The 14,730-nt window shown below is 47.5% G+C and overlaps 1 protein-coding gene across 2 annotated transcripts in view; it reads right to left on the bottom strand.

Moving 5' to 3' along the window:
- The window catches only part of UBE2F (ubiquitin-conjugating enzyme E2F (putative)), a 41,363-nt gene that overhangs the window by 22,904 nt on the left and 3,729 nt on the right, over positions 1-14,730 (bottom strand). Inside the window, exons 2-3 of one of the 2 annotated variants that reach the window (XM_010862056.1) lie at positions 8,717-8,746; positions 4,827-4,892 (exon numbers count right to left, since the gene is read on the bottom strand). The exons of the other annotated variant lie outside the window; for it this stretch is intronic. Coding sequence (XP_010860358.1) covers positions 4,827-4,892; positions 8,717-8,746 — 96 coding nt within the window. The remainder of the gene's footprint in view (positions 1-4,826; positions 4,893-8,716; positions 8,747-14,730) is intronic. 2 annotated transcript variants of the gene reach the window in all.

Raw genomic sequence — 14,730 nt, 5'->3', positions numbered from 1 at the left:
ACATATAGCCAGAGGATGAGATTGTTGGATGGCATCACCGTCTCGATGGACATGAGTCTGAGCAAGCTCTGGGAGTTGGTGATGGACAGGCAAGCCTGGTGTGCTACAGTCCACGGGGTCACAAAGAGTCGGACACAACTGAGTAACTGAACTGAACTGAACTGAACCCAGGTACATAAATCTCGCAACTCAATAATGAGACAAGCAATCCAATTTTTAAATGGGTAAAATATTTGAACAAAGGAGACATAAACAGAGCAAACAAGCTCAGGAAAAGATGCTCAATATCTTTGATCATTAGGAAAATGCAAACCAAAGTCATAATGAGATACACACACACTGGAATGGCTAAAATTGAAAAAAGCGATACTACTAGCTGTTGGCAAGAATGTGGGTTAACTGGAATTCTCATTCATTGCTAGCAGGAATGCAATGGACTTTCTTTTTGGAAAACAGTATGCCAGTATTTCATAAAGCTAGACTTATTCTTATCATCACTAATTATTAGAGACATGCAAATCAAAACTACAATGAGGTGTCACCTCACACCAGTCAGTATGGCCATCATCAAAAAAATCTACCAACAATAAATTCTGGAGAGGATGTGGAGAAAAGGGTACTGTTGGTGGGAGTAACTGTAACTGTAAACTGTAAACTGTTGGAGAAAAGGGGACTGTTGGTGGGAGTAACTATAAACTGATACAGCCATTATGGAAAACAGTATGGAGATTCCTTACAAAACTAGGAATAAATCTATCATATGACCCAGCAACCCCACTACTGGGCATATACTCTGAGGAAAACCATAACTGAAAAAGACACATGCACCCCAATGTCCACAGCAGCACTGTTTACAATAGCCAGGACATGGAAGCAACCTAGATGTCCACTGACAGATGAGCAGATACAGAAGCTGTGGTACACATATACAATGGAGTACTACTCAGCCATAAAATGAATGAATCTGAGTTCTAGTGAGGTGGAGGAACCTAGGGCCTGTTATACAGAGTGCAGTCAGTCAGAAAGAGAAAAACAAATACAATATATTGATGCACATGTATGGAATCTAGAAAAATACTATCAATGAACCTATTTTCAGGAAAGATGCAGATGCAGAGACTGGACTCGTGGACGCGGTGGGGGAGGAGAGAGCGGGACAAACAGGGAAAGCAGCACCAGCGTGTACACACTGAGGGGTGAGACAGGCGCAGGTGAGAAGGTGCCGTGTAGCACAGGCGGCCCCGGCTGTGATCCGTGATGACCCGGAGGCGTGGGGCAGGCAGGGGAGGCAAGTATAATTATGGCGATTTGCACTGTTGAATGGTAGAAACCAACACAACATTGTCAAAATTAAAAAAAAACCCACTGCAAATGAAGCCCTGCACACAAAGGTTTACAGCAGCTTTTACGCATGATGGCCCCAAAGTGGAAACAGCACAAAGGTTCATCAATAACCTGGTATAAATACTGGTATACAGACATACGACAGAGTAAACCCATCAGTAAAAAGACACAAAATACAACACAGGTGAAACTCAAAAGCGTTATGCCAAGTAAAATAATGTAACTTATCTCATCAACACTGCTTTTAAAGAACTTTTTAAAATCAATCTACATTTCCACCTTAAGAAGATAGAAAAAGAAAAGCAATTTAAACCCAAAGTGTAAGGAAGGAAATAATAAAGAGCAGAAATCAATAAAATGGATAGATAACTCAGAAAAACAAATGCTTGCTCTTTCCAAAAAAATAAACTGGATAAACCACAAGCTAACATGATCAAGGGAAAAAACAGAAGGTCCAAATAAACCAACATCAGGAATAAAAATAGGGATGTCAGGACAGATCCCACAGGTACCAGCAGGCTAATAAGAAAATATTCTGAAACGCCAAGAGCAGTCTTGCTCATAATAGCCAAAAGCTGGAAAGAATTAAAATGCCCATCAATATGAAAATAATTATATTCATCATATTCATATAACAAATACTGCTATCCACAACAATACATATGAATTTAAAAACATGTTAACAAGGAAGAAGCCAGAGACTAAGAGTACATAGTATGATTCCATTTAAATGAAATTCAAGAACTCAAGGAATTTAAGGACTACAATAAGAGAAATCAGAAAGCAATTGTGGGTAGGTAGCAGGGGGTGAGGAATTGACTGCAAAGAGGAAGAAAGAACTTCGGGAATGCTGCAAAATCTTTACAAGGATTATGGTTAAACCAGGGTACGTGTCCATTTTGCAAAACTAATTATGTTCTGCAGTTCAAATTAGCACACTTTATTGTTAATAATTTTATACTTCAGTAAAATTTATTTAAAAAGTAAAACTTGAAATAAAAACTGTCTATGGTCGCCTCTGCCTACAACTCACCACACCACAATGGGAGCAGGCTGGGGGGGCCTCCACAGGTCAGCAGGCCCAGTTTTTCAAACCACCCCTCTGACTTCCCAGACAGCACCAGCGGGTATTTCAGCCGGTCTTTAGATTTTTGCTGTGTTTCATTTCCCTTTCTAGCATTGTTTCTTGTTTTGTGAGTTAATGTGGAGATTTTTTTTCTTCCAAATTTGTTTTTTTTTCTTTTCTTCCATCACCTAATTACATTTCCATCTTTTTTCTGAAGAGTGCATTTATTCCCAAGCATGAGGGATATTCCAAAAAGAAACTATAAAAATTGTACCAAGTACAAACAGAGACTATCTTGCCAAGAGCCAGAAGAAGAAGGGATCTGAGCTTCAAGTGCAGATGCAACTCTTGCCCCCGACCACCTAAATATCCAGATCCTGTACGTTATTTAGTTTTCATCCCCAAGATTACTGGCCAAAATGAGCCAGTTTCAAAACCACCTGTTCCATACACTGTTAAAACACTGTCACTCCTCGGGCCTATCTCTATATAGTTTCTCTTCAATACTAAAGACAGCATGACTCCAGAAAGTTTTTATAAAAAACCAGCATACTGGGTAAGCTTTTGGGGTTGGCAGATGTCTGTGATGCTTCTCTAAATAATCCAGGGCAAGAGAAACAGCAGCTTCCTGCCCCAGTGACACCACAAAACACGAGCACACCACATAACTCCACGTGCGCACGTCCACAGATTCGAACACTCAAGTACCAGCAATTACAGGCACCGAAACACAAGCTACTTTTTTACCTGATGGAACAGTGAACACAAAAACTGTAACAGTTGTGCTACAGTTCCAAGAATAAGAAGAACATCAAAGATGGTGTCAGAGACAGAACCTTAGTGAGAACGTTCACGTCATTCAGTAAAAACATTCAGTTGAAAAAAAAAGAAAAAAAAAAGAAACACTTATCCAGAGGTGGACTCGACACATGTAAGAGAGCAACAAGCCTGGGAAAGCAAACAAGGTCTCTGAAGAGCTGAGAACCACAAAGCCCAAGCTTTGGCAGAATAGCAGAATCCATGAGAGCCACTGAAAATGCTTAAAAAGGCAGAGAGAAGAAGATATTTTTACTGCAAACACACAAGAGTGAGACTACTTAGTAGACAGAGAACCAATCTTAATCACTACAGTCATTTCTGAAAATACCCTGCAGTGCTTAGCAGTAACAGTGATGCTCATAATGGTGCCCTCTGGTCGCCAGGAAACAGAGTGTGCTCAGGACTTCTCGCTAAACACAGCAAACCTGCCACATCTTTGTGAAGGCAGCCAAAGGATGGTTAGAGCCTCCTGATTTCACAGGTAAAAGTCCTCTCTGGAGGTCAGGCCCACCTCTGATGACAGTGTCCTGGTGCTAGGATCTCTACCCTGGTGCTCGCTCAACTTAGAAAATGGAGATGTAGCAGACTGAACTTATGGATGCGTTCCAGAGCCGCCTGTGGGAGCAGCACATAGATTACGTGAGGTTTTAAAGATTCAAGCACATTTGAAAGCAGGGTTTCTCCTGTTGCCACACATCACCTCCCATCCTACCTGTAGGCAGACAACTCGAGGGCTTATTTGCGGGCTCATTATCACCCACTGAAACTCTGCATTCTCCTTCACTGTTTAATTAGCTAGTGACTCATGATTCCCAGTTTCCCACTTGCTTTCTACCTCCCAAGTAAAACACCGCCCTCTACCTCCTCCACAGCACTCCTTCCCCTCGCCTAATTCTCTCTGCCCTGCTCTCTCCTATCCCCAGCCAGCCCGCCACAGCACAATGCCCTGTCAACATGAACTCTGGTGGGCTGCAATGCTGGCAGCTGTACTCCGCCAACTGCACCGTAACTAGGAAAGACCCACACCCTCTCTCCAGCTGCTCAGTATGACCAAGGAGAAATATCTGCCAGCTTGGACACCTATCAGTGCTAACAAGGACAGCTGGTTACCTGCTTGTTTCCTCTGCTAGACCTGGGCTGAAGTGCTTCACACACATTATCTACTTAATCCTCACAAGTGTCCCAGGAGATAGGTTCTATTTGATCCCTGCTCTGCAGCTGGGTGGGCTGCAGCTGAGAGAGGTTACTGAGCAATTTGGGCATGGCCACGCTGCTGCAAGTGGGCAGAACAGGATCTGAACGCAGTCACGGCCTCGGAGCCCTCACTCTGCACTCCGCGTCAGCAGCCTCCACGGTTATTCCCTCGTGCTGTTAAAGTCTGCACCAGTTCCTGGAGCACATGCCACACGCCTCACATCACCTCATGATGCTTTATCTGACCACACGGCACGCATCTCCTCTGCATCTGGAATGGTCACTGCTGTTATAACTTACAAAAAGTTAGAGGACAAATCAAACCAACGATTATACACTTGGAAAATCTTTAGAATTTGCTGTCTGAAAATCACTTTAACATTTACACACGTAAGAATATTACCTGGGGTGACAGTTAGCTGAAAGCAATGAAGCTTGTTTGGATCAGGAAAATGCACTTTACACGTACCTGCAAAAGAAACAGCTCGTCAGGAAGGCTAGCGACAGTCCTTAAGTTGAGGCGAACCTCGAAATACATGGAAAGTTTAACGCTGCTGAGGCGCTGACAGGCTAAACCAGTAGATTTCCTCTGTTTGGTAATAATCGTGCCAATGTGCTCAAATTGCAAACCAGTGATACTTGTCATGTGTTTTCCTCCTTACAGGTTTTAATTAGTTAATTCCAAATTGACCATGTTATCTTTCATCCTTTAAATGGTTCCTAAAAACAGAGCTCTTTCCATTAATATCAAGACTGGTGCTACTTTACTTTGCGAAGTCACACCTCAGGGAGATTAATGTATGTGGGTAAAGGCGAGCTAAACATAGAAAAACCAGGAAAAGAGCCCAGGCCACACACTGGTCTGTACCCACCACAGCACACAGAAGTTACAAAGAACCGTGCCAGCTAAGGAAGCACACACCCAGGCCACGGCATTCTTTTATCTTTCCCTAACATCCTCACAAGGAGAAGGCAGTGGCACCCCACTCCAGTACTCTTGCCTGGAAAATCCCATGGGCAGAGGAGCCTGGTAGGCTGCAGTCCCTGGGGGCGCTAGGAGTCGGACACAACTGAGCGACTTCACTTTCACTTTTCACTTTCATACACTGGAGAAGGAAATGGCAACCCACTCCAGTGTTCTTGCCTGGAGAATCCCAGGGACGGGGGAGCCTGATGGGCTGCCATCTATGGGGTCACACAGAGTCAGACACGACTGAAGCAACTTAGCAGAGCAGCAGCAACATCCTCACAACCCAACCGGTAACTCCACTTGGTTTGCTGGTAGAATGAGGCTCAGCTGACTCAGATGGTGACACTCGGCCCACGTGAGCCGCCCCAGAAGGGTCTGGATTAGGAGATCCCACGGAGAGACCCCTGGAGAGCGCTGCTGCGGTGGGGCGGACAAGGTAAGGTGGCCACAGCTGACATCTGCCGCCTTCAAACAAATGACACACGAGAAGAGCAAATACCCAAGAGACTAAATAAAGACAGAAGATGGAGGGGATATAGGTAAAAATTGTATTTTATAAGCCTGGAAAATATGCTAAATTCCTTGAGTCATCTACTGACAATTTCTTACATGTCCTTCTGAAAATATCTGCCTAGTTTCACACGGTATGAATTTTTATCCAAAAGAGAAAGATTCTACTTTAGCCTGGGACACAGCCTTAGAGACCATCTGGTCCGACATCATCGATTGTGAAAGATGATACAAAGGCCCAGAGAGGTTCAGTGAGGTTATCAAACAGAAGGGAGTTGAGCTCCCAAAATAAAACTAGTTTACGCCTCATTTCATCACGCCATGAACGTGCCGGATATGACATGCAGCAGGGCAGAACTGTGTATGCGGTTTTTGGACCAATCCTTCAGAAAAATCAACGCAGAGTGAAAGGTGACTTAGTCTAGAAAAGCAGGACAGGGTCTCAGAGATCACATTGCCATTTTCTTTGTTTTTGAAACAAAGAAACCAGGGACTGAAGAATTCAAGGTTTTCATCCAAGACACACATTTGAAAAGTGCATAGTAGTTTAAATGGGTTTTGTTTTTCCTAATTTAACTTGAAAAGATAAATGCCATTTTTCTAGTGAAATATATGTAACAAAAACATAAGACAAGGGTGTGGGAAATGCTTCATTAATAGATAGAGTTGGCACCATCCATTTGTCTTTAATGCTTCATATTCTCATTTAATAAAGGGACAGATATGGACATCAATTCCTCTAATAGAGACTGACCCACCAAGAATAAAGAAATCATCAAGATGGGTTAAAAAAAACAAAAACAGTAAAACTCCTAAAAAGAACCAAACCTTTTTAAAGCTAGAGAGACGTCTAAGCTCCTACAACGGCAGCGAAACGTTAGTCAGGTTTTGTTTTAGTTCAGTGTAGGGGCTTCATTAAATGGAGAAGGGAATGGTGGCAAAGCATTAACTACTGAAACTCCAAAATTAAGCCTTTTCTCTGTCTGTAGACATAGGCTAAGACTTTCATATATTTTCATCTAATTGAAAGAGACTTTTTTTATTTTTTGCAAACAGAGAAACCTCTATAAACTTGCAGGTACAGAGTTCCAAACTAGTTCTGAATAATTTCTAAGCAGCATTGCTCTATGGCAAGTTATTTTGTTTGCCTTAATATTTTAGAAAGATTGAATCAGACAAGAAAGATCTGCTTTTTCACGGCTTCTTGTTTCCTCTTTAGAATGAGCTATGTACCTGTGGAAAGCCTGGCTGTCTGTATAAACTGATTTATATTGCATCCACTAAGACTGGGAAAGCAGGCAGGAAGACGGACAGAAGCATGCAGCATGTAGTTTGTTTAATCTGACACCACACCTGTACGGCCTGGGAAGACCGGTCACGCCTTTTTCAAACCTAAGATATACAGTTAAAATCCTGGTTTGAAAGACAATTATAGTTTTATTGTTTTCAAACTAACCTTTTAGATAAAGCTGAACTATACTCTATGTATGGGTTACTAACCGACAATCTCTGGGTTTTTATGGTCTTTGATTAAACGTCTGCATGAGTATATATGTTCAAGCTGGGGGGCCAGTGGGAAGACATGACGGGGGCTGAGAACAGAAGGACCACATCCTTTTCCTCTTTAATTGGATTTTACTAGATTATTACATAACCTGAAAAGAAGAGGGGAAACAAAGAGTGGGCGCAGTGTGACCCAGCTGCCCTCGCTTCAGGATTCACCGCCCTTGCCTCCCTGCCCTGCCCACACGCCGTTGTCTGCCTGTCCTCCTGGCACACTTAAAGCAAACCATTTGTAAATACTTCCGTAGGTAGAAAGATAACCTTTTCACAGAATCCCAAAGTATTTCCTTCTTATTCTGCCTGGAAGAAAACTTTGAAGTCAAGCAATCCAGCCACTTTTAAGACATTCTTGACCAACACTAAGAAATATATTTTAGCACAACCCACTATACTCATATATAAATGTTATATATGTAAAAGAATGTTTCAAGGAGTATGTACTAACCCTTACATACTGGTTGCACAACCACTGAAGCCCTGCACCCCACAAGGATCTTTCCAATTTTCGGTGGGGTTGGAGAAGGCCCTTTCTCACCCTGTGTGAGACAGGCCTCCGTAACAAGCTCTCCCGAGCATCTGCCCAGACTAGGAGACCCACGTATAAAATATTTCACTGAAATCGTAAATGTCCTCAGCCTTAAGCAAGTGTAATGATAAAAAGTTCTAATTCCAAAAACCACTACAGTGGTCAAAGCATTCAGACTTGGATGGTCTTGCACACCATAAAGGGCTTGGGAAGGCACCGACGACACGTATCACAGGCGTGAATGCTGGGCAGGCGAGCCTGCTCAAGAGCGAGGCCCTCAGTCAGGCCCATGTGTCGGGCGGGAAGGACCAAGCAAGGGGAGGGGACCTGGAGACATAAAGGCAGCACAGCTGTCCAACCTTGGGCACAAGGACCAGTCACAAATAAGCGCTTTCTGGAACAAAATGCTGGTACCATCTCTAACAAAAATAGGACTGCCCATCACTGATTCGCGTGCCTCTTCACTGGAAGGGGACATGGGACGGAAGGTGTGCAGGACGAACGAGCTCCAACCAACGAATTCCTGTGGCAGTAAGGAGAGGGCTGCTGTTGGCTACCTTCTCCTTTTCAGGCCGTGAAAAACCCTGATACCTGTTTGCACACACATTTCTAATACACACATAAATAGGCTTTTTGCCATGTAGAGTTATTAAAACATAAAACAGGCTTCTCCATGCAATTTACTTTATAGCATTTAATGTTTGGTTGGGGACGCTATACTTACAAGGTAAATTAGCTTCAAGTTCTGCAACCTCTGTGGAAACAAAGAGATTACTGTTAATATTAGTTAATTACTCCACATAAAATCACCTGCTCTAAATTGACAATTCCCTCCAAAACACTGAGAGAAAAAAAAATAATTAACCAAAATCCACACTTGGGTCTGATGCTTAGACCTTAAGCCATGAAGTTGCTTTCAAATACACACAGTGACTCGCAGGATGCCAACCAAGTGCCGTCAAGGGCCCTTGAAATTTACTTTAGTACAAATGAGAAGCGTTCAAAATTAACAGAAATTACCTATGGGTAAACAGTCACTAAAGCGGTTTTGAAAATCTCGTTCCCCCAAGTAGTGGAACTACTGCCCTCAAAATCTGATTTATATTTATAACTCTGCCTCTTCCAGTTTTTCTAGATTCGTCTTCCCGCGAGGGCTCGCCCAGTTTGCGCTCGAACTTTTCCAGTGAGAGAAAATGCTCTGCCTCCCGCTGGGCCCATGTGCTGACCCCGCCATCTGTGGGTGCACTGACACCCAAGGGAGCCTCCTCCTGGGGCGACGCTCCTCAGCCTCAGCGCTCTCCTCTGGGGTTCTTCATCAGGCACACACTTGGCGCTCAGGCCCAACACCGCTCTGCCAGGATGAAGCTGCAAAGCCCCCACCAACCGGGCAGGCAAGCCAGGCAAGTCGCCTGTGCCCCTGACATATCTGAAGCTTTGCCTCAAGGGCACAGCTTTATAAAGGGCAAAGCGGGGGCCAGGGCACCTGTGAGGTGGGTGCTCCTGACAGGCAGGGAGAGCCAGTAGGCCTGAAAGTGAGGCAGATGGAAGGATGGGCCAACTGTGGGGGCGCGGCTGGGGGCCCCTGAGGGGGAGGGTGACAGAGGTGGGACGGAAGGAGTGCAGTCTGAGTTCATGACCAGGGCTGGGAGCCCCTGCAGTCATGCCACCATGACACCTGACACGGAGGGAGAGGCTGGTGAGAAGAAAGACCTCCGGCATAAAGTGGAGGACAGGAGCAGGGACAGCCACCAGCGGAAATGCAGGAGCGATTCAGCAGAGAGGGCATGCTGGTCCGGTGGTACAAGGGGGATGAGGCCTGAGGGAGAGCCTGGGATGTGGGTCAGACCCTGTGGAGTGCATCCAAACCAGCAGGGAGGTAAGTGGAAAGATGGAAACCAGACGACAAAACACGAAGGAGCAAGTAACTCCTTCAAGTGAGGAGGGGGGAGGGCCCCAATGTTTGCAGAGTTGAGTGCATTCGTGGGAAGGCCTGTTCAGTTGCTCAGTTGTGTCTGAGTCTTTACGACCCCATGGACCGCAGCACGCCAGATTTCCCTGTCCTTCACCATCTCTGGAGTTTACTCACATTCATGTCCACTGAGTCGGTGATGTCATCCAACCATCTCATTCTGAGGCCGAGGGTTTAGGGAAGAGCCAGGCCTCTGGTTTCAGCTAGTTGACAATCTGGGTAGAGACAGTTGGCCCACTAGACGTATTAGCTCTGGGGTCCAGGCATTCAGGATAGGTAACCAGGAAAGTGAGATGGGGCAGGGGAAGGAGGAGTCAAGAAACAAAAAAGGGCAGTCTGTGATCAAATGCGAGCCTGGCGTCTATCCTCTGGGCAGTCCTGTGCTGTGGTGCATTAGAATATACACACTTAAAACAAAATGATGCTGATCCTTCACTAGCACCATCCTTATAAGGACCCTGAGGACCTTTCTTTCTGATTGGTGCACTATAGCCCTTCCATGGGCTTCCCTGGGAGCTCAGCTGGTAACAAATCCGCCTGCAATGCAGGAGACACCGGTCTGATTCCTGGGTCAGGAAGACCCCCTGGAGAAGGGACAGGCTCCCCGCTCCAGGCCTTCCACAGAGCAGGGCACTGGGCAAAGAAACGCTCTGGCGCAGCTCACACGGGCCCTCTGACCAGGCCGGGGTCAAGGGCCTGGCTCTGCTCCAGCGGTGCACACAGGGCATTCATTTTATCAACAAAGCGCACATCTGACCAAAGGAGTTATGCATATTAATCACTTCTAAATAAACATCATCCATATAACGAAACCTATATGGTTTTAAGGCAAATACTATTTACATATTTATTATACTATTAGCTTTTGGTTGACAAGAATTTACAACACTTCTTGAGGACCCTTTGGAGAGACCGAAGCTGCCCCCTGGGACCCAGTTTTCTCTGGCAGGCCTATTCTGACTGCTGTCGTAAGAGCTCTGGTCATTCAGTTTTACAAAAGCCCAGTGAAACAGAAAATGTGCCCAGAGGACGTATAAGGGGGCCACATGACAGAAGGGAAATAGTTGAGAAGACAGGCTGGCACCAAGGAGCAGGGAAGAGGTGAGGTCTGGGTGCGGGAGGGCAGAGAGGCGCTGACCAGAGCATCGTGTTGATCGAGCAACAGAACGGACCCTGCACACAGGGATGGGGTGGCGGGACGAGAGGCTCTCGGCCAAGGACACCTCACGCGGGGCAGGGATTCTCCGCCCTGACTGCGCACAATCATCGGGGGCGTACAATCCACGTGGTGTAAACAGACCAACCCCAAGTGTACAGTTCAGTAACTCTTAGTGAAATGTGGAGCTGTGCATCCATCCCACAATCTAGTCCCTGCTGAGCAACCCTTCGCCCCGTCATCCAGACCAATTACACTGAAAAGCCTGGGTGGGGCCAAGGCCCTTGAATCTCATTATTCTCTCCAAGAGTGGGAAAGCACTGTTCTGCCAAGCTAAAACATCTACACACAGCTATTTTCATAGATGGATTTAATAATTTCACATCGTGGTCTAGAATCAAACTCCGAAGAAGAGTGTTACGCCTGCCTTCCCCATTCAGTGTAACTCCCTTGGGGAAGGAAGAAGACGGCTGGGGAGGGCAGCCCCCAGACCCAGTCCAGTGACAACCACAACCAGTCAAGGCCTCTAGTCCAAGAACCAGTGTGTGCAAGAAATATGACCTTAGAGGCAGAAGGGTTTCGTTAAAGAAGCTGGACACTTTGGTCCAGCCCAGTACAGAGGATAAATGAACTACAACGCAGCGTTCCTCTCAGGGAGGGGTCACAAATGACACCTGTGCACTTCAGATGAGGGCAGACAGTGATTCACTAACAGCAATAGCAGTTAACTCAGGAAGTGCTGAGTCTCTAAGTTGTGTCCAACTCTTTTTCAACCCCATGGACTGTAACCCACCAGGCTCCTCTTTCCATGCAATTTCCCAGGTAAGAATACTGGTGCGAGTTGCCATTTCCTTCCCCAGGGGATCTTTCCAACCCAGGGACTGAACCTGAGTTTCCTGCACTGCAGGTGGATTCCTTACCGCTGAGCAAGCAGGGAAGTCCAATGAACTCAGAACCCACGTACAAAAAGACCATGACCAAAGAAACGAGCGATCTGCTTTACACGCCTGAGAGGCCTCTTGCCGAGCGGCAGCCCTGCCCTGCTCGAAGGACACTCACTACCCCCACCTGGAAGGTACCAAGAAGTTAGAGATTTTTAAACTGCCGAAGTCCTGCCTATTCCAAAGATGCTAACACCTCTCTGGCTCACCAGCCCAGCCTTTGGAGAGATACCTGGCACCTTGCACAATTAAGTGGCTGCACAACTTCCTTCTGAGAAATTAGACTCTTTTCCTTTCTAACTAAAGACCAAACCACAGAGCCCACTTGAAGCACAACTGCACTGAAATGTCAGATTACAAAAGCCACCCATCACCACAATGGCCCCCATACAGCATGGACCCCCTCCTGCTGTGGGCTGCTCACAACACAGTGCTCCAGCCGCTCCCACACTGCCCACCCCTGGGACCTGCACAGTGTCCATGGTGGGGGCTGTGCATTCCGATCCAGCCCTGGGACCCCAGCCCCTGGGTCTGAGCTCGGCACACACGGAGTGCTTGGGAGACGCTTGACAAGCAAGCACACTTCCAGCAGAGCGGCAGTGGTTGCAGTGTGGACACCCTGAGACATGAGGAGCCTGGCTCTTCACACAGCTGGTGACCAAGCAGTTCCAAAGGTGTAGTGGACTGAACTGAGTCCCCTGCCCACGTTCATATGGTGAAGCCCTAAACTCACGTGATGGTATTAGGGTTAAATGAGGTCATGTGGGGTGGGGCCCTCATGATAAGATTAGTGCCCTTATGGGAAAAGACCCAGGTGCTTACAAGCCAGAAAGCCCTCCCTAGGAACTGAATCTGCCAATGCCTTGGCCTTGGCCTTCCCCGTGTCCAGGCCCCCAACCCTGGCTGTGGTGTTCTATCATGGTAGCCTGAGCTGACTAAGACCAAGCCCAGTCACAGATGCCAATGGTTCTGGGCAGGAGCCAGTTCCGAGCCCTGTCAGGAAACCCAGGCAGGACAGCTGTGCCCTCTGACCCAGGCAGAGCTGGCAGCTGCTGCCCAGAAGACTTGATTACCTCTTCTTACCTCAATCACCCCTACTTCTTAGGTTTCTCAATCTAGGACTTTATCTCTTAGCTTCCTGTCTGTCTTTACGCCTTGAGTGCCTCTTCTGCATTGCCAGCATCCACGAACAGTGCCCTTATGGGCAGACACCTGCCCCAAGGGCATCATCCCACCCCCAGAGATGGCACTGCTACAGCTGAGGCCAAGCGCCCACCAAGCCACTCCCACTCAGTCTAAGGGCCCTCCAGCAGCACAGTGCAGAAAGCAGGCCCACAGGAGAGGAGTCAGGCCGCGCCACACTCTGGGGCAGCAATGATGAAACCCCGAAAACCAGCACGGAGTCTGCAGCAGAGACTGCTCTGGATGGGGGTGGAACCCCACACCGTGCGACCACCCACTCTCAACATGAGCAGACAAAGCTGACTGGAACCTTCATTCCTCTTGCACAGATCCTCCCCACCCCCACTGGCCCCGCCTCCCCCAGATCTGGGGCTATATGGGGCTATTTGGCAAGCCTGAGGGGGCTGCCACATTCCCAGGCGGTTTCACTGGTGTTTAAAACCCTGTAAGAAAGTGTTAAAGGGGAGCCGTGGGCCACCACCTCACTCCGCGTTAGTAGGGCTCCTCCTCTCTGGGCCACTGCCCTAGTTTTTTTTTTTAACACATTTTGTAACACACAGCCCACAACTTCACACGCTGCTAAATGCTCTGGACACTCTGCCAGCATGGCCAGCCAACCCCGAGACCACCTCCAGAGTCCTGGGCAGGGCTGGCAAGGACAAGAAAGCTCTGGAGAACAACAAATGCTTCTCTCTCGCCCATTCTTCCAGGGAGCGCCCTGGACCAGAGCCCTCCCTACACCACCACAGCACTGGACTGCTTGGGTGGGCACAGACGTGCTCAACCAGGGAGGCTACACGTGGCCCCTGTGGGGACGCCCGCACCTTGGGTGTGGGAAGCCCACGCAGGTGGGCAGCCAGGCCCCTTGGTTCAGCAGACCAGGCCAGGAGCACAGAGAGCCGCCACAGCCACGGCAACAAGAACACCACGGCCACGTGGGGCACGGGGCTGAGGGGACAAAGGCTGCAGAATCAGTCCCTGTAGTTCCTGACTCCAGACCTGGCCCTGAACTCAGCCAACTCAACTCCAAATCTCCACAGTTAGCAAATGCTTCCGACCAGCCTGCCGGGAGCCCCTAGAGGTCTTCAGGGGTCACTAACAAGAGGCTGGGACACACCGGGCACTAAGGTAAATCTTTGTCAAGTGAATAAGTCAGAGGACAGGGAGACATACTGACATGTTCCCATCATGTGAAAAGTAAGCTTCAGAAAGACAAGAAAGTAGACATTCTGCCCAGAGGCTTTTCTGGGAGGTGGGGAGCACCATCAGACTCAGAAACTAATGGACTCAGCGGAGCCACAAAGGCCCATCAGAAAGCAGCGTCCCCACCCTGTGGCTGAGAACACAGGGGACGGCTCCCAGCCAGGCCCAGACCTGAGCTGAGGCCAACAGGAAATGCAGACCCAACACTCTCCCGCCAGCATCCCCAGCTCCCCAGGACTCAGGACAGACAGTCTTCGCCTAGAAACACTCAACTGCGCTACCTCAGG

This window comes from Bison bison, unplaced genomic scaffold, assembly GCF_000754665.1.
Source record: "Bison bison bison isolate TAMUID 2011002044 unplaced genomic scaffold, Bison_UMD1.0 scf7180017864475, whole genome shotgun sequence".
In the NCBI taxonomy this organism is placed as follows: Eukaryota; Metazoa; Chordata; class Mammalia; order Artiodactyla; family Bovidae; genus Bison; species Bison bison.
The sequence above is the reverse complement of the archived record's forward strand: the minus strand, read 5'-3'. Positions and strand labels throughout refer to the sequence as shown.